At 43.3% G+C, this 20,320-nt stretch overlaps 1 protein-coding gene across 1 annotated transcript in view; it reads left to right on the top strand.

Moving 5' to 3' along the window:
- GFOD1 (Gfo/Idh/MocA-like oxidoreductase domain containing 1) overlaps positions 1–20,116 on the top strand; it is a 71,042-nt gene extending 50,926 nt beyond the window's left edge. Inside the window, exon 2 of the mRNA XM_063402749.1 lies at positions 12,961–20,116. Coding sequence (XP_063258819.1) covers positions 12,961–13,880 — 920 coding nt within the window. The 3' untranslated portion in view covers positions 13,881–20,116. The remainder of the gene's footprint in view (positions 1–12,960) is intronic.
- Positions 20,117–20,320: the final 204 nt, after the last annotated feature.

Here is a 20,320-nt window from a genome sequence, read left to right as displayed (position 1 = left end):
TGTGCCCTCCTTTTCCTTGGAGATCAGTCTGTTATGCAGCTTCTGAAAGGAAACCCAAGTGCAAGTGCTGTGCAAGAATTGCTGACCTTCTTTACAGGTGTTTTATTCTTCACTGAATCAGATATGTACCCGCAACGGTGTAGGTGGATAAAAATTACATTTCTTTCACCCACTGCGGCACAGGTCAAGTGCAGGAGAGCTCTACCCTTGAAGTTTCTACCCCTGGAATATTACTTCAGGTTCTCACGAGGCTTCAGAGGGATGAGATCTGAACATAGCTTTGCAGTGAGCTCAGTACAGCGTAAGGCAAGGCAGCCTGGGCTGCACTTCTGCCACGGCAGCAGGTGGGCACAGTGAGAGGAACTACTCATGTTGACCTGTCTTTCCAGCCCAGGTATCCAGGATGCAGATGGTCAAACACAAGCCTGCTCCGAGTAGGGTCTCATTCTCCATTTTATGTTTGTGGAACATCTGGCACAAGAGGGTCCTGGGGTTACAATGTAAATCCAACAAAATCAGCATTGAGGGTGATAAAGAACACAGCAGATTGGGCTGCCATAATTAACTGTATCCAGCCTAATGAACATAATGGGGAAATGTTTCTGTGATGATCTGTTTTCCAGCAGTTTTTCGGTGGTGGGGAAAGGTTCCCAGTGTCCTTCAGCGCAAGTGGAAAAGCATAATAAAATATGACTTCAGCTGCTACTGTGCTGTAGCTGTGTCTTGTGTGGTGCACACTTAGTGTGAGTGTGAATGGCATTTTCCAAAAACCCGTCTGGGAGGATTAGTTTGCAGATTGACTGCGGACAGGACAATCTGGCATCCAGGCAGATTGCACCCGATGAGTTACTGCTCTCTGAGTCAGCTGGTGGGGCTGCTGCTGAGTCCTTGGCTCTTGTGTAAGCTCTGCAGCCTGGGGAGTAATTAATCAGACCTCCATCGTTCTCAGGGACCCAGGGTTGGAGCCAGGGAAGCGTGATGTCAGCGTCTGACATAGTCAGAATTGCTGATTCATTTGATTCATTCTTGCTGCTGCTTTTCAGAATGGGTTTATGGCTCCTCTTTAGCGGCACTTAGCGCTCACTGACAGGAATATAAAATACTACCCCAGAAAGTACACCAATTCTATGACTGCCTTGAGGGGAGCACTTAATAATTTATTTACAAGTTTCTCTAAGAACCTGAGAATCATAAAATACTGTTGGATGAGAAGTTAACAAAAGCACAGTTAGTTTAAACCCCCATTTGCTGGTCATCTTTTCACTGCTCTATTGACCACCTTTCTCGAAGAGCCAGACCAATGGCCAGTGTGACTGCTTTAATTTATGGGATTACAGCTGAAATAAATTTGCCTTCAAGTTTGTTAAGGCCTGATGCCAGCTCCCTGGAGAACTCTGTTAACAAAATTCTCACTAACTTCAAAATGGGTGTGGTGCTGGACTGACTGAGCCCAGCTTGGTTATGGGTAGGTGGAACTGCACTACTCAACAGTGACTCAGAGAAGTGGGGGTCCTCTATGAGAATGTATCTTGGCTTGAAAGGATCCCAAAAAAGGGATTTGATTTTGATCAGGATTTTGATTCAGCTGGCTTGATTTTTCTTACGTGGGCCAAACTAACTTATTTTCTTAGCCTGTGTCTTCTGTGGTTTCGATCCTTGATGTTGTTGGCAAGACATAAAAATCATCTGTGGTCTGAGCAGAGGGTTGACTTAGACTGTGGAGAGGAAATGAGAAGCCTTGAAGAATCCATGCCATGGGCTTTCACATAAGTAGGCTTTGGCAGACTCTGATGAGCTATGCAGGTGGAAGAATATTGTCCTGCAGATTCACTGTTGTGTATATGGTTTTGTAGTCTCCCAGGTCCTGGTGAAGGGGCACATCAGAAATGACAGGATGGGAAAGGCAGCCTTGAGCCCTCTGGGTGAGATTGGGAGGGCGGACCAACTGCCTGGTTTCATTGTGACACCTTTTGTGGGAAAAGTTTTCCTCTCTGCTGCAGCCTTTCCTGAGGGCAGAGCAGTCGTGCCAGCCTCTCCAGCTCCGCTGCTGATGGCCCTCAGTGAGCAGAGAGGGGACCTGCTGACACAGTGACTAGGAAACCATCGACAGAACATTCTCTCCAAGATGCATTGTGCAACCCAGTGTTTGTCCATCCCTGCCTTACATGCTGGAAAATCCAGCTCCGCTGCCAGGCACAGCCTTACAGTCTAGTAGGGTTTGCCTAGTGATTATAAACTGCTGTTTCCAACTTCTGCAGCTGCATATGTGAGAGAGGAAATGTGACCTGTGGTGTGAGAGTGTATGTACAGGTGCACACTGGGACACACAGGGTGTTCAAACACTTGCTTCGGAATGAAAGGAATGGCACTGCTCACCTCCACCTGCCGTGTACTTGTGTGTGTGGGGAAGGGACTCTCCTGCTCCTTGGCACGTGTCTAAGTGCTTCTGTACTAAAGTCAAAATTTTGTCTGTGGGCGCATTCTTCAAATGAGTCCACTTAGGTTAGTGCGTCCCCATCCGTAGCTGGGTGCTTTGGTATCTGTAGCCAGTACAGTATTTGGGAACATGAATAATGATCTTAGAATTTATTTTAACCACTCATATAAAAAATTAGGTCAAGTGCATGCTCCATTCATCCAACACTGCAGGGGTGACACACATTTTCTTCAGCACAGCAATCCTTCAGATTTCACTGGGCAGGAAAAGAAGTAGAAATACCCCAGCTGAAAATATGGCAGAGAAGTAAGATTAGGAGAAACATTTGCAGTGGGGTCTGGGCTAAGTGGGTAGTGAACTGATGCTTCATACAGTCATCACATAGAAGGGATCATACTGTAAACTTCAGTGCTTCTCCTGCAAGGAGATTGCATGGCTGGGTGTTTACTGAAAAAAATCCTGAAGTATGAAGTGCAGAGGGAGTACTGGTGCTGCTCTGCATGGTGATGCCATGGGAGATGCAGACAGGGATCTGACACTGCTACTTGTAAGGCCAGTGGAGTTTCTTTTGTCACTGTCCCTGTCACTTGGCTGGAAATATTTTTCATGTCTATAAAGCTTTATGAATCCTGTACAAATGAGTGCATTAATTACCAGCATTAGTCTGATGTTTATCTTTTGTCAGTTTTTTATTTAGTACCAAATTACTACTTGCTAGTTTTAATGGGGTAAGAAAGGGTAGGCCAGAGAAATATAAAGAAAATTAACTCTAATTAACAGGCATAAATTTCTCTGACTCAGTAAGCGTAAACAATTCTGTGATGGAAAAGCAAGCCGAAAGAAGATTGAACTGCCTGATTTCCTAATCCTCCCAAAGCCTTTACAACAGCTGGGCATTTAGTTGTTGTCAGCCAACACAAAAAGAAACATATTTAAATACAGATAACAATGTCTCAGGAGAATAGAGATTGATCATAGACTGTGATTGCTCTGTGACTTCTTTTCTGAGGAAAAGAAAGGTAGTATAATATACTGGACTGATGGCCTGCATTTTGCTCTAGAAGTTGAATAAAGGAAATGAGAATAGCTGGAAGAAATGAATGACCAAACACAGAGATTTTCATTTAGTTTTTAGTTTAGTCCTAAAACAATTAAAATCTCCTTGAAATCAATGAGTGTTTGCTTGAATAAGGTCTAAGTAGAATGTCTGGAGGTTTTTTTCTCAGACTATCTGAATACTTATTGCACATCTTTTGATTTTTTTTTCTTGTATGGGGAAGTACTCAGCAGGGATGTGATCATGGTGTTTTGATGGGGATTTTAAGATTAAAAAAATGAAACAGAAATCTAGGAAAGCCATCATGGTTTGTCCCATATACTTTTTCCCAAGCAGGTATGAGAGCATGGAAAGCATCCAAGTAGGGCTCAGGGAATGTTAAGTCTGAGCATGTTTCAGATGCCTGAACAGATAATCTCAAGCTGAGACCCCTGAAGCATTTCCCTGTGGTGTGCACAAGTAGCTGATTTGTCAGGGTGTATTTGCACCGTCTCTAGATTTCCCAGCAGTTAAAGGTTTTTAAGTAGTTAAAAAATTACTAAGTGCTTCATTTATTTCAGTCTGCAGTGCTGTTATTTGCATAAGTGCCTACACAGAAGAGATGAGGATATGCCAGGTGGGCTATAAACTATATATAAACTATAAATCAAGCTCTAGCCCACGGTAGGAAAGGGTTAGACAATTTTACTTTGCCTTGCAAAGTGTGCTGGCATACACAGGAATGCAAGTCTCGCTTAGATTGCTCGCTCTTAAAGCTCATTGCCCATGGATTGAGTGATGCAGAAAATTTATAGTGCCAAATCAAATGCCCCAACTTGCCAAACTAACAGAAAAACACTCAGAAATTTATAAGGACTTACTAGGAAAGTCCTTATATGACCTTCAAGTCAGCACATGTGGTCTTTGCAGAAGAGGTTCTATATCATGGAATTTTAGAATATCTCAAGTTGAAAGGGACCCATAAAGAACATGGAGTTCAAATCCCTGCTCCTTGCAGGACTACTCGAAACTTACCTATGAAGCAGATGTGAGTCCATTGTCAAGCATGGAAGGAATGCATCTATTTCAAATGCCATGAACACTGCCACAGCAATATTTATATCTACTGTAATATATGCACAGGCATGGCCCCAGTCCATAACCCTTATGACTACCTCCATGCAAATAAAATTAATGTAATATTAGCACATAATAAAAATTGATATCATCATTACAGTCTTCTCTCATTCTGATGAACTGTCCTGGTTCTGCTTAGGTGGCACTTCTTTACCTGCAGGCATCATTATAATCTTTTTGGAGTCAGCAGGGGTATTTTCCCAGCCTAGGCACCATGCCTCAGGAGCTGTCTACAAAGAACCCAGCATAGCTTTTTTTCCTTTTTTTTTTTTTTTTTTTCCCCCTTTTTTTTTTCCAAGGCAAAGCAAAGCAGTTCCTAGTTTTTCAGTTTGTTTGACAGGGTTTACAGACCGCTAGCCCTGTTGCAATCCAGGCTGTGAGCTCCCAGCTCATGGTAACCCTCTTACCTGTTGAGCCTGACTGCAGTTCTGGCACTGCACACGTGAGCTGCGTGTCTCCTTAGCTGAGTGACACCTAAGCTGTCCCCAGGGATGATGCTCACATGTCACCAGCACCAAGGTGCCTTTGCAGGTTTTCAGCTCAGCCTGCCTGCAGTCGCTTGAGTGAAGTTTGGTTTAGCCTATGATTACAGGGCAGCCAAGGCAGAGACACTCACAAGCAGCTTTTTTTCCCCAGTGTATTTGAATGTTTAAATTTTGTTCTCAAGGGAGTTGTGTGAAAAATAAATTACATCAGTGAGGATAAACCAGCCTGAAAACTGGAATCATAGTGTGATGGACCAGAGCCATAAGTGAACTGAGGCCCTGGCTTTAGGGGTGTACAGTTCAGGTATGTGTGTTTTTACTGTAGAGTTGATTCTCATCTAATATTTGTGAAGTGCAATTAGTCCCTGTAAAGTGCAATTAGTTGCCTGTAAAGTTTCACAGTGTGTGTGTTCTTTAACTATATAATATTTTGATACAGAGGAAGAGGTGTAGGGTTTGTAAAATCTCTGTATGCCATTGGTTTGCTGTGGCCAAATGAGCTGTTGGCTCATCAGCAGGGCAGTGTATTACTACTGCCTGTGTGCATTCACTGTCTGTTTCAGTCACAAAAGAAAACACATTCCTTCAGTCACTGTTATTTTCCTTCACACTTACAGGGCACTAGGAATACACACATGGCCTGTTAGTACGAATCAGATCGTGTGCTGTGACTCACTGTGCTGTAGTAACTTGATTTTTTGCAACAGCTATGCTTATCTGTGATTAACAAAGATTGTCTTGGCCAATGTTAGAGCTGTGACTAAAGCCAATCTTGTTAGGCATTCATCATCCAGATTTATTTCCTTGTCAAAAGTTTTCTTAAATAAGGTTTCTTTGAAGAAACATTGTCATGCCATCAATTTTCCCAGGCAGATGTACTGATTGAAATAAATGTATTTTTCATGCCACTCAAGAACTGAATGACAGATCATGCACCGAACACAATAAATGTAACTATTGTTTTTTATTCTTACTATCATCATTACTGTATCACAAGATTGATGGCAGCAGCATCTCATAAGAGCAGAGACACATCTACATATTAATAAAAATCCTCCTCCCATGTGGAAAGGTTTTCAAACCACCTGAGTGATTGGTTTTTTGAGATGGCCCAGACATCATCACTCCTCATTTCCCAGAACAGAGCAGCCTTCTATCAGGTTTTCCACTCTTCCTGCATATCTATTACTTTCTGAGGGATTTAAAAGCTTTTAGCCACTGTGCAGTATGTGATTCACACGTCTCCACGTGTAATGCAGCAGAAAATAGTATCAGCCCCACAGAACAGCCTGTCCCAGGATTGCATTTCTCTAGGCTAATGTATTGTTGGGCAACAGCCTAATTCATACACATATTTTAACACAGATACCTTGTCTTAATTGTCCCTCCCTCCTGTCGAGTCTCTGGGTAGAGGGGGTGCCAATTTTCTCAGAAATCTATTTCTTTCTCCTCCATTGTTTCTTTCTTTTGCAGAAAAGATGCTGGCAGGGCTTACAAGAAATTGGAGTGAAGGTGATCCTTTCAGGATGAGCCTCCAAACAGTGGGGATGTTGCTGATACCATTAGGGGTGGCTGTGCAGCTCCTGGAGTGGCAGGAGCACTTCTGGGTTTTTGCACCAGCCCCTCGCAGTGCCTTTCTTTCCACTTTGGGAGTGTTTTTACTTCCAGCTCCTCCTCCTTTTCCCTTTCTTCATTTACTCAACCACCTTCCTGCTTTTCTCTGCCGGATTATGCTTGCTCATCTGGAGTGACTCCAGTGGCTGCCTTGGATTCCCTAGGGAGCCCCAGGAGGGAAGAACTATGGATTTCAGCCTGATGCCCATGTTCAGTCCCTTTCCACTGCTCCAACATGCAGATGAGCTTTGTATTAATGAGCACAATATCCCTCCTGTCCTTGCAGCAGTTTTGTGTCAAAGAGGGCCAAATGAAGGCAGCACTTTTTGTAGAGATGCCCATTTGGAAGCTGTGCCTGGTGGTCAGGGCGTTGCCTGCTGCTGAAGGACAGGGACCAAGGTACCCTTGGTATTTGAGGGAGGAAGGATGCCTTTGCAGAGCTGTAATAAAGAGAGGGTACTGCTCACCAAATAACATTGCAGTGATTGAAGAGTAGATCAGAGAATTGTGATTTATAGTGCCAGAGGTTTATGGCTCGCTGTGCATGTAGCAGGCTAATCTGGCTATGTCTTTGTTGTATCTCTGAGCCACCCCAGCTATCAAAACTAAAAAATGAGTAGCTGTATGAGCTTCTGGTTTTGAATTCTGTATCTGCATACAATTTCCAAAGAGGTGTTCTCAGTGTCATGTGTCTCTCAGATCTGCTAGAAATATCAAATAGTATCAAATTATTGGCTCTAGCTTCATACAAAAGGGACTTTGACTGGGTGGTTATCATGATGACACTTTTGAAACAGAAAAAATAGTGGCACCTTTTTTTAGGTCTGCATGTCTCCTCTGTAGCCAGTGGTTTAGCATGGTTACATGGTTTAGCATACATCTCAGATCTCTTAAATATTCCTCTGGCTTTTTCAGGGAGTGATGAGCTTGGAAAAAAAGAACTTCATTGCCAGCCTCTGATTTTCTTCAGACTGTTTAAATATTGGAACAAGTTGATAAGATAACTGAGGAAGTTTTTTACATGTCCTGGCAAAATTAAGCCTCCAAATGTTGTATTTTTTGCAAATTCCAAAGGGATAGAAGGGAATGGTTCAGATAACTGAGGATTTCCGAGGTCATTGTTATGTAAAATACACGGCTCTCTCTAGTGAAACACAGTTTGTATCAAAGATCAGGTTAGCTGCAGGGAACCACAGGCTGGCTCCAGTGCCTTACTTGGTTTCTAGGATGGTTTCTGTGCACAGCCCCAGAGTTGACAGCGTGTGTACACATGGGTGGAAGAACAAACTGCTGGGTATTAATTATTTCAATGAGAAGTAGTGTCTTTTGATTTAGGCCATTTATTTTGACAAACTCCCAGGAAAATGTTTTCCTCTGAGTGTGCATGGGATCCAAAGGCAGCAAGACTAGCTGCAATGGTGAAAATCTGAGAAGAAAAGCTTGCCCATATTTATTTATTGTATGCTTATTAGTGATAAGGTGGATTATTACCATTTGGAATATAGTTTTGTATTCGTTAAAAAAAAGTGTTTGAAAAACGTACTATAATGTTAAAATTTTAAGTCATCCATTTGAAACAACCTGGTAAGAGTGCTCTTTCACCACTCCAGTATTTTCTGAAACCCTCAGACTATCCTTTGAATCTTGACAGTTCCTCTTTGCTTTTAGAGATTTATTTTTCTGCTGACAAATTCAGCTCAGTTCACCAAAACCTTATTTTTCATTTCTCTCTCTCTTTCACTCCCCCATCCTGACAAAGAGCAATAGATAGCAATTGCCAACTAATGAATCTTTCTGGTGCCAGTGAAGGATTTGATTATATGCCCAGACTCCAAATAGAGCCCTTTTCGATTTTCTTGTGAATAGGAGGAGGAGAAAATAATTGTACTGGGGCCTCATATTTTAAGTGGAACAGATAGAGGACTAGTCTTACTTCAGCTCAGTGACGGACACTTGTTTTTTTAATTAGTTGGAGTTTTTTTATGTGAAAATGTTTCTCTCCTTTTTTGAAACAATCAGAGCAGATGGGGAAAAAAAGGTTTCAGAACTGATGATACCTGTGCTGGTTACAGCCATTCTACCTTCTGTGTGCTGTGAGCCCAGGAGTTCTGATCGTTTTCAAGCTGTGCAGCACAGGGATGATACAGGGACAAAGAAAGTTGGGCTGCTGGTAGCCAAGGAGCTTGAATTGTCTGTAAAATGAAGAGATGCAAATTCCAGGAATTGCAAAGTTGATAATTAAATTCTTACTGTAGCTCCTCACTCCTTCCCTACACTTACATGGAAAAAAATGTAAATACTACTACCCTGGACTGTATCTACTCACCACTCACTTCTGGGCTTATCTCCAATTCACAAGGACTTCCCCTTTTTAAAATGAAGACTGAGGATTGCAAATAAATCACATAGCTTCCTGACAGAATTGAATACTGTTAGGTGGGTGGCAAGCCATTAGAGCATGGTTATGATTTGACTTTCCAACATAAAGTGCTAGAGAGATCTTCACTTGAATGGTAGCACCAGTGACAGCACAGACAATTTTTTTCTATTTGCTCAGCTGCTTCTAGAGAGTTGGTTAGACACCTGCTTCTTCAGAGAAGATCAGTGTTCTTCAGTAACTTGCTTAAAAAATTGGAGACTGTTGGCAATGTTGTTAAGGTTTGGCTTGGGGGATGCACTTTACAAGCCTTGGTAGGAGATGTGTTCCCCACCTTCAGCTTTGCACTTGGGCTGGCCAGGGATGAGCCCTCCCCAGTGTTGTGCCAGGTCAGAGAAATCCCACACCATGTCAGCACCTGGCTGGCACCACTCTCTGTCCAGCAGGGAGGCTGGGTGAAGCCTGTGTGGAGCCCTCAAGAAGATTGACATGTATTTAAAATATTTGTCTTCTTCATTTTACCTGAGAAGTCAAGAAATCAATGCTCAGAAGTTGCCTGGTTGAGAACTGTAGCACTGTATGTCAGATTTCTTGGTGCACTTGGAAGGCGTGTGTATTCTTTCATAGGATGAGATTTATCCAAATGTGTTGCTTATCATCATGGACAAATATATTTCACTTCCTTGCTGAAACAAGCTGGCTGCACTTGCCTGCTTTTATGTAATTAATGAAGTTTTTGCTGTCTGTTGTGGTGTGATTTTCAAAGACAAGTGAAACAGCAAAACATGCTGGTAGAATGACAAACAGTAACAATCCTTGGAGTCTTGTCCAAAAGTGGAGAGGATTAGACCACAGCCCCAGACCAGAGGAGAAGGGGGTCAGTTCCCAGAGAAGCCCCCCGCAGCACCTGCAGTCAGAACATGCCTTTCCATGAGATTCAGTGTTGGGAAGGGAGACTTCCCTTGCACACTGCTCTCTGCTCTGCCTGATGCTGCCACGGTGAATGGCTCCAAGGGAGGTGCCTTTTCTTCCTTCTCCTTTAGAGAAGGAAGCAGAGGGAAGAGAGGAGGAAAAGAGTGTTTTGATCTGCCTTTTTCTCATTCTGGTTGCATAAACACAACAGAGTATTTCTCTAAATTAAATTAAGTAAACCTTTTAATGTTCTCTCCCTGCTTCCAGAGAGCTAATGTGGCTGCTTGCAGATTTGCAGCTACAGAGGAGACAAGGATCTGTAGTGCACACAGACTCAAGTGCTGAGCAGTGTCGTGCTGAAAGAACTGCACAAGCTTTAATAGCATGTAAGAGCTTTCTGGGCATCAAACAAAAATCTGTTTAAATCATGACAGGGATGAGAGCACAGCATGTATTATCAGCATATGCACAGAGACAGAAAGTCTCTCAGAATATTTGCATTTTGGATTTGCTGAAATGAGACGGTTTCAATCTTTCCAAAAAGGTTGAAATGGTGGAAGGGGTAATTTTAAGACTTCAACTTCCCCCTGTCCCCATATAAATATTTAGCGTTCTTCCCTTTCCTCTGTACATACGCCTGAGTTACACTGATCCCAATGGCAATTTTTCTCAAATGTATGGAATGTAAAAACCCATAGGCTTCTCTTTCATATTAATCATCATAATTTCCTACTCAGATGTTGGCAATCCCAAGTATTTCTTGCCCCACACAGAGAAGGGCTAACCCCCACCATGCATGTTTTGCATGGCATGGAACACACATGGCAAAGACGTTGTCCCCAGGCTGCAATTCCTCATGAACTCAGATCCTTTTCCTAGCAAGCAGATGTGTAGAGCTGCATATCTTGAGACACGGTGCCTGGACAGACCTCAGATAAAATGTGGCAGGCATCTGTGAGGCAGAATGATGCGAGCTGAACTGGAGCAGAACGTGATGCTTTTGTGGCTCAGTGGTGAGCAGGGCAGATAATGAGATAGTATATATTGGTTCTTTGGAGGGGAAGATTGCTATTTCAGGAAGGTTTGACTCTAGGGATGTTTTGTCTAAGATCTCCCTTATTTTGATAACTAATTTGCCAGGCTAAAATCTCTCTGCAAAGAGTCTGTGTACCTCAAGGACTATACACTAGTGATCTATATCAAGTGGCAGAGCTGGAGCTACTGGTTAGAGGAATATAGGGCAGGTGGATGAATGCTTTCTCCAATATCAAATCAGATGCAGCAAAAAAAATATTCAGGGGCAGGAAAAAGAAGTGCTTTTAGGTTGAAAATGTCAATTCAGTCACCAATAGCCATCTGTAAAGATGAGAGAAAAAACTAAGAACAGAAGACCATGGCCACTGAATAGAAGATTCTTGCCTAATTTAAGAGGAAAATGAGAATGTCTCTACTTACCTGATTAAGGAGAAGGTAAACAGGAGCGAGTTGAAGAAAGATCTTTCCCTTCTTGTCCAGTAACTGGATGTGACTGCCACTTCAGCGATGACAGCCCTCCCTCCAGTTTCAGCTACTCAAATAGCAGCAGACAGAGACTGGGAATAAGCATTGTGGATAAGCTAGTTATTGAATGTTTGGACTGTGACCCTCTTCTTCTTCCAGTCCGGCTGTTAAATATTCATGTAAGTGGGCTCAGATAGCTCCCTGCCATCTGTCTGTATTTGTATGACTTCATCCAAACAGCTCCAGAACATGTAAAATTTTATAGTCGAACAGCTCTTCAAAGAAAAAGGGGGTTTTTTACCTATCTGAGGGGAACAGAAACAAAAATACAATGTGATTTAGCAAGTAACCACATTTATTCATCTGGACCCCATCAATAAGGACCCAAAATCAGCTCTTTTAAGTGCCAGGCCCAGCTGTAGCCCAAGGCTCTCCAGGCAATGATCATACTTAGTGTCATAGTTTATATCCAAAGTGTTCCACAGCTCACCTAATACTGATCATTAAGCATAAAAAAAAGTCTGCATACAACTATGAAGGAAACTGGACATTCTGTGTGTATGTGGGTACAAAATGAAAGTATTTGAGGAGAGCAAATCAGTAATAAGCCTATTATTTAGCCTGCACTGCATTCAGTTGCATACCTTGATGACCAGATAAAAGGGGACTGTCATGCAAGCTTCAGTAAACAGTGTGCCATATGGACAATTCCACGAGGGAACAGATTGTCACAGCTACATTTGACCTGTTTTAGAGCAATCGTGACTCTCCCTTGGCACCATGGATGCGCTGCTGACATTTCAGCAGAACTGCTTCAGAAACACTTGAGTGCCATTGTCAGAATAGTGTGGCATTTATGAGTGAGAAGCAATTTCTTCATTTTAAGTTAAGCAGCAAGCCCAGTACTTCTCCTCCTCTCCTGAGAGCCTCTTAAAACAGTCTGAGCACGAAAGAGGGAGGGACAAGAGTACTGAGAAGACAAAGCCAGGCTTTTCAGTATACCTCTGTGAAGTTACTAAATACATGCACTTGTGTCATTCATACCCTTCAGGGATTTGAATCTGAACTTCAGATTCAGCTCACAGGAGCCGCCCCTGCATGGGCCGGTTGTCACAGAAGAGATGTCTGTGAGATGGCTGAGCTGGGTGATTGGTTTCATACCTGCTCCCAGAAGGGAGATTACTTTTTTCTGTTCAGGCCCTCACCTTTGAGCTCTTTTTAGACAGGAGTGAATTTGAAAATAAAAAGAAATACATTTTCACTGTGGTGCTTAAGAAATTCTTACATGTATTTTGGAAGTGTGCCAGAGTGGGTCTTTGTGCCTTGAAAACACTTCAATATGGTGTTATTCTTTTCCAGATCTTTCTCCTTGGCTTGGTCTTTAAGAATAGCCTTGAGGCTTTTCAGTTTACTCCACTGATAAAATTTGGTTGATGATTTTCTTTTTCCCACTGTTTTTCAGGCATTGGGAAAAACGTCATCTGTGACCGAACGGCGACTCCCCTGGATGCCTTTAGGATGATGACTGCGGCTCATTATTACCCAAAGCTCATGAGCATCATGGGGAACGTTTTGCGCTTCCTGCCTGCCTTCGTGAAGATGAAGCAGCTGATCCAGGAGGGTTACGTGGGGGAGCTGCTGGTGTGCGAGGTGCAGGTCCACAGTGGGAGCCTGCTGGGCAAGAAGTACAACTGGAGCTGTGATGACCTGATGGGAGGCGGCGGCCTGCACTCGGTGGGCACCTACATCATCGACCTGCTGACCTTCCTCACCAGCCAGAAGGCCGTGAAGGTGCACGGGCTGCTCAAGACCTTCGTGAAGCAGACGGACCACATCAAGGGCATCCGGCAGATCACCAGCGATGACTTCTGTACGTTTCAGATGGTCCTGGAAGGGGGCGTGTGCTGCACGGTGACGCTCAACTTCAACATCCCGGGGGAGTTCAAACAGGACATCATCGTGGTGGGCTCGGCGGGGCGGCTCACTGTGATAGGCACCGACCTCTACGGACAGAGCAACAGCTCTCCTCAGAGGGAGCTCCTGCTCAAGGACTCCACGCCGGTCAGCAACTCCCTGCTTCCGGAGAAAGCCTTCAGCGACATCCCATCCCCCTACCTGCGGGGCACCATTAAGATGGTCCAGGCTGTGCGGCAGGCCTTTGAGGACCAGGACGACAGGAGGACCTGGGACGGGAGGCCCCTTACGATGGCTGCCACTTTTGACGACTGTCTGTACGCCCTGTGCGTGGTGGACACCATTAAAAAGTCAAACCAGCTGGGGGAGTGGCAGAACATTTCAATCATGACCGAGGAGCCAGAACTGAGCCCGGCATACTTGATCAGCGAAGCCATGCGGAAGAGCAGGATGTCTCTGTACTGCTAGCTCCTCTGAGCTCCTAGGAAAGAGTAGGAACCAGACAGCTCTTGAAGGAGATGGTAATTCAGCCCCTCTGAAGGGCTTGGAAAGGTCTCAGAAACAGCTGAGGATACAGTGTCTGGATCAATTAAGTCTGTTGGCAGCTAAATGCCAAACTGATATGGTCCTTCGAAATGCTGAAAACGGACAGGAGACTTAAGAGCTGATAAACTGAACTGTTTTTAATAACAGTATTAGCTGGCTGATTGCAAAGATATATCACGGACTCATCCCCTGCTTGCAGGTGCTTTAGATTATCCAATTGTGTTTACTGTGAAAGGTTGGGGAAATCCTTTTAGATTTTCCTTACCTACCAGAGGGCTGTGAAGGTACTGTCATGTCATTAAATTTTCTGTAGTGTCTGACATGAATGGTTCCTACCGTGACAGCTGACACCACCATGCTGTATTACTACACCTCCAACCAACATACATAATAACAGGACTTGATGTGAAAGTGTTGGCAGGATTCAGAAAATCCTGGCAGCTCACTTTTCATACAGCCTGTTAGGAGCTTCTCTGTGTTGGTTTAGTAGTTGGTTTTGTTTGGTTTGGTTTTGGTTTTTTGTTTTGTTTTAAAGCACAATTGAATAGGAAAATGTGTAGCTTTTAAAACAAAGCAGTCCTCAACCACAGTGTATATGCCCAGGTATTTGGGGAGGGAGGGTCTTACGTGAGCTCCTGGTAAGCGTCAGTGTTAGGGTTTGCCGATTAAAATGGGTGGTGGAAAACCTTCATGGATGGCAGGGGGCATGACCCAGTAATGATACGGGGTTTATTATAAAGCCGAACTCAGGCTAGTCTTACAAAAATTTGCACAAAATTTCCTGTGTTTGGGACTGACTTTTGAGTGAATTCACTGTGCATTTTGGTTTTAGGTGGGAAACAGTAGGAATATAACCCAAAACGATGCGATGTTTGGATGAGCGGTGTTGTTCTAAACCACTGTGAACTCGCACTTGAGAGATGCACACCAACAAGGAATTTCACATCCCTCAGCCCAGAAGTTCTCACCTCCACCAAGTGGTGAGTGTGAGTGAAAAACAAAAGGGATGAGAAAATTTCCCATCTAATTACAAGGAAAAAAAATTACATAGGACCCCCAGCCTCCTCACCTCCTAAAAGTGGCCAGCTACTGGTACTATATTAATCACTCCCTGTCACCAGTGCAGGGTGGACAAACTCTTTTGCTATGTTTGTCCTGTTCTTCTTTTTAATATTTTAGATAGCAGTCTTGAAATAATTATTCTTTTGAGAGTATCTTCTTGAAAGAATATAGTGAAAGGCACATGATGTATCCCAATAAACAGGGATACTGTTTTTCTGTGTAAAGCTGCTCCAGTGCTGATGTGTTTACAGCGCTAGGTCTTCAGATAGTAAAAAAGTAGAACATGAGCATATAGCACTAAATCATATTAAACTTGAGAAAAACCTTTTCAGGTTTTTTTGTTAACTTTGACTAGGGGAAATAAGAGAACATTGGGATGAGCAGTAAATCTAAAGAGAAAATATGTTTTTGAACAGGAGGGCATCAATAGTGTTGTTCATCTTACCTGGCTTTAGTCAGGTCAGAGTTGGATGTCTTGTTCTGATCAGCAAGAACACAGCAGTCAATACAGAGAGAGCTCTCCAAAGGCTGACTCGGTTCACCCTAGGATTAATATAGAAAGAGGTGCCCACTGGAAATGCCTGTCTTCCTCCTTTGCAGAGGATTTTGGCTTCTAAATTTTGATGTGGCTGGAGTTAGAAAACTTGACTCCCAGCCCAAAATTATTCTTGTGTGCTTAATATTTCAAGAGTATATGTGACCTTTCGTTAAATAGTCCCCAAAGTGTAATAGTGTGACTGATGAAGGAATAATGTAATACTGCAGAACCGCACCCTAGGGGGAGAATTGTTTCTATCCATGTTGTTCTGCCAGTTCTAGCAACTCTCTCTGGGGCTGTTTCTGCTAAAACCTCAGGCAAGGCTTCATCATTCCTTCTTGGAAGCAGCCCTTGACAAGTTTGATTGTTTTTCTTTAAAATGGGTTTCTCTGAGAATTTCAGAGGTAGTATCTGTACCAATAGGAATTTCCCATTGCAACTGTCATGGTATATACCATGCTATCCAGTTCCTGGCCTGAAAAGTAAGTAACACAGAAGAGAGGATTTGATCAAGAAAGCACCTATGTATCTCCTGAAAAACAGAATTACCCCCAAGGGGATCAAGAGAGTTTTCATCCAGTGAGGTAAAACCCATTTACTGAAAAGAGTGGCTAGTTCAAGTCATGAATGCAAACCTGGTGGATAATTACCCATGTCTAGTTAAACATCATCCAAAAGACCTAAATGTTTGTGAATCTTGTTTCTGAGTAGTTTGGCAATTGCACTGGAGTTGCTGTTCGTGTTTTTGCACTTCATTTTGGTTCACAAATGTTGGCTGTGTTTCCTCTCTGTCTTCTCTTCCCCGTCTTTCTGGGTTTTGTGATGCCAGTTGGAATCCTTTTCCCTGCCCCTGCAGTGAACAGGTGAGACACAGTGAGGATAGTACTGCTGAGCTCAAACTTTATCCCACATCCAAAGGTTTAGGTGACAGGCATCATCCATCCTCTGTGCAGACCTACTCATGCAGCAGAAAGAAAATCCAATGCTTTGGTTACACAGACGTCTGATGCTGCTGTTCATACTGGCTTGCAGATGGGTCTCATCTTGTACAGCTCCTTGTGCTGGCCCAGGGAGGGCAGGGGCAGGGTGGGACCTCCTCTTCCAATGGCAACTGAGATGCTACATTTATGTTACCAACTGGGGTGGCAGCAGTTGCTGCATACCTTCAGGACTGTACAGCAGTTTTTCCATTCTCTAGGAGGTGGAGGTGCTGCTGCAATGTCAAGTGTAAACATACTAAACTTCCACCTGGCTTGGAGGAGGAAAGGGTTGGTTTATTTATCGAATGTATATTGTTATTCTGACAAATATTTTCTTCGTAGTCTGGGATTTTTCTTGGCAGCATCCAACCCTCTGCTCATTTGGTACAGTTGAAAGTACATTGAATTTGCCCTGAGTAGCCTCTGGAGTTCAAGTTTGGTTTAAGAATTTGGGCAGCAGATAGCAGAGATGTAATTGATTGAACTCAGAAGTGGTACCATCCCCTGAAACATGTATTTGGAATTGCCCTTTTAATGTTGTGCCACAAGGTTTGAGATGAATGCTGCTAAATTGGTGCCTAACTTAGGCCTAAGAGCCTAACTGCACATACTGCTGGAATTTACAGGAGTCTCCAAATGAACTTGTTCATACACTAGATGAGAAATTTCATTCCTCTTTCCCAGAGCTGCTGTTGAGAGGCTCTTTCCTTTGCCATCAACCCGTGCACATAGGATACTGATTGTTACAGTCTGTTGCCAAAGACAAGAAGAGCCAAAGGGTGAGCTTTGCTGCTCTGCAGGGCTCTGTTCCAGTGTTGGGTCAGTCAGCTGGGAGAGGGTGTCTTACTGCCCATGGGAATTGCACTGGGGTTCACACCAGGGGTAGGGCAGCCCTGTGCTGTGTGAACTCCTTCAGTGTGCCCAAAGGGAGGGTGGTGACTGCAGCAGGGAGCAGCAGGAAGGGGTCTGCAGGCTGGTACCTCTGTGCCTGCCCTACAGGAAGGATGTGCTGGTGGTGTGGAGGGTGAGGGCTGCACTTCCTCAGGGTGACAGCAGCAGCCTTGCTCCACCTTTGTGTATGGGGGCCCAAGAAGGGACCCTGTCCTTGGGGAAGCAGGATCTGTCCTGTAGTCCTGCTGGATGTCCACCTCCTCAGTGCTGATCTCAGTGAAGTCCTACTAGGAAGCACAGGAGCTCTGCAGGAGCTTGGGGTTCCCTATGTCTAGCACCATGCATGTGTTCAGTCCACAGTACTTGGGCTATGTAGTTAGCAAATACCAAGCAGAGGCAATGGGACCTTACCCACGCTGCCAGCACGGCAGAGAGTCGGGCCATGCCTCCATGAGTTTCGGCTCAGGATGGGCTGCTCTGGAGCTCATCCTTTGCTTTGGCTGGAAGCACGAGAAATCCCTGCCCAGCCAGCATCAGGCAATCAGAGGCACTATCCACTTTGTACTAAGTGTTCCCTTCTTTTACATAACTTTCAAAAAAGTGACTGCACAAGTGAACAGCTGGAAGTTCAGCCAGTCAAAAAAAGGAGGCTTTCTGCTGCATGTGGTCACAGCACAAGGACAGTTCAATTTCTGTATTTTTGTGTCCATACAAATGGGGAATAGACCCAGACAATTTAAAATGACTCACTGATCTCCCAAGAAAAGGCATATTTTATTTAATGGGTAAACATAGTATCTTGATGTTGTTTTTACAGAGATTCAGAAATGAGTGATGACAGAACTTCTTGCTGCTGGGAATTTTTGTACTTGACTTTTATTTATGTCCAGCATAAAATAGCACTCATTATGAAGTCAATTCACTGCTAAGTTCTGTATTTACAAGCCAGAGTTCTGGCTTGGTGCAGTTACTCCACACTGGTTTGATGTTCCAGTGGCCCAGTGATGTACCCTTAGTATGCATGAAACTCAACACTGGACTTTTGAGCTCTGCAGTGATCTCCGGATATTTGGGATTAGTTGTGAAATGGCAGGATTATTCAGGACAGCAGTTACTTTTTGTTGTTGTTGAAGTTGTTACTTGTGGAGAGCAAAGTTTCTGAATTTTAGACATGAAGTGTGAGTGAATAATATTTGGCAGTCTTATCTGCTTTAAAATTTCCTCTTTCTTGAGCTGCTGGGTGAAGTCTGTCCAATAAAAATAATTTCCCCTTAACTGCCCACTTCCATTTGCTCATGAAAAGAAGAAGTTTTTAAGTAAATGGGACTACACATAATGCTGCATTCATGAACTGATGTCAAAACCTCATGACTTAATCAGTGTATAAAGCCACAGTCCAAACAAGTAATGTCTTTTTTGAAGCTGCCAGATGGAGGCCTTGGGGTTGAGGAAAGAAGGATATCAGCACAGGTCAGACTGAAATAGCTTTTATTCAGCATTTTGAGTAATATGAATAAACAGAATGGCTATGGTCAATCCAAAACTGAACATGTGTTTGTATAAGGGTATTTATTTACATTTTTTTTATTTTGAGATTATGTTCCATTTTTAAAGAATGCTGTTTTGAAATGAAAGGTTTTAAAAATCTGTCTTATGTTTTGGCATGTGTGAAATTAACTGTTTGGGGCTGGATGTGGGGGGATTTTTTTTTGGTTTTTTTTATTTTTAAATCCATACTTTAAATACTTCATCCATTTGATTTAAGGATGTTCACTGAATTCGGCTGCCCTTGGGCAGGTTCAGTTCTGAACCTGCACCCTCACAGTGTCTTAGAGTGACCCCATTTTTAGCATCTGAATTTGGCCTTCTGGGTTTCATTTGTGTCTTCTTGTGGCAGTGGGAAAATGGATTCATTCCATGGAGTTGGCAACAAATAATCCAGACATTTTTTGCAGCAATGCCAGCCATCATCTTTAAAAGCACTTAACTCTATTGATTTGTTTACCTTGGTTATTTATGACCTTCCAGCCATGGGCTGTCCATTATTTGTTTCCTTTTTTTATATCAGCCATTGGACTCGCTTCCCTGCCTGTTTCTCATTCCATTGCAAACCTGGAGGCGAGCCTCCCTCGTTACCCACTGAGCTCATGCCCAGTCCGTGTTACACGTGGCATACTGGGTGGCCAGCTACAGCTCGGAGTGACTTTTCACACAGGTCCATTACAGGGTGGGTGAACACCACAACTGCTCAAGTACGGCGCGTTCCGAGTGCCCGGCCAGGGCAGGAATCAAAGCTCCCTGCTGTGCTGTGCTTCACGAGCAACACTCACTGGTTCTCTCCCACTGGTTTGCTTTTATTTGATTTTGAAAATGAGAAAATGTTCAGTTTGTTGCTGTGTCAATATTAAGTATATATTTATTGTTTTTCAGACATACATACATATATATAAATGCTATATATATAATGTCAACGCATGGACATATGTACAGTAGATATTTTAAAGAGCTATTTATCAAGAAAAGTAAGTGTTATAAGTAAACAGAGTTTATATTTTATATATTATGTAGATAGCAAAAAAAAAAAAGTGGTTAAATTATACTAGGGCTTTTGGGGGTGGGGTTGGAGAAATGGGCAAGGACTGGTTCTAGCATTTTAAACAGCCAAACTACTTTGTACGGAAGCTGCCTGCTGTGCCTCTCGGCTACAATATCTGTTTGTTTCTTCTTTTGGAAGATGATGTGCATTGTTACTTTTACATTGCTTGGGGAATGTAGTTAGTTTATTCTCAGCCAACTGGTATGTGCTGCTTAAAACATGGTTTCCTGCTGTTCTGCATATTTGCATTGATGGAATAAAAGGATCTTAACTGGCAAATAAAGACGTAAAAGGA

The sequence above is a fragment of the Prinia subflava genome, chromosome 1 (genome assembly GCF_021018805.1).
Source record: "Prinia subflava isolate CZ2003 ecotype Zambia chromosome 1, Cam_Psub_1.2, whole genome shotgun sequence".
Classification (NCBI taxonomy): Eukaryota; Metazoa; Chordata; class Aves; order Passeriformes; family Cisticolidae; genus Prinia; species Prinia subflava.
Note: the sequence above shows the minus strand (reverse complement) of the source record. Positions and strands in the feature narration are given on the sequence as shown.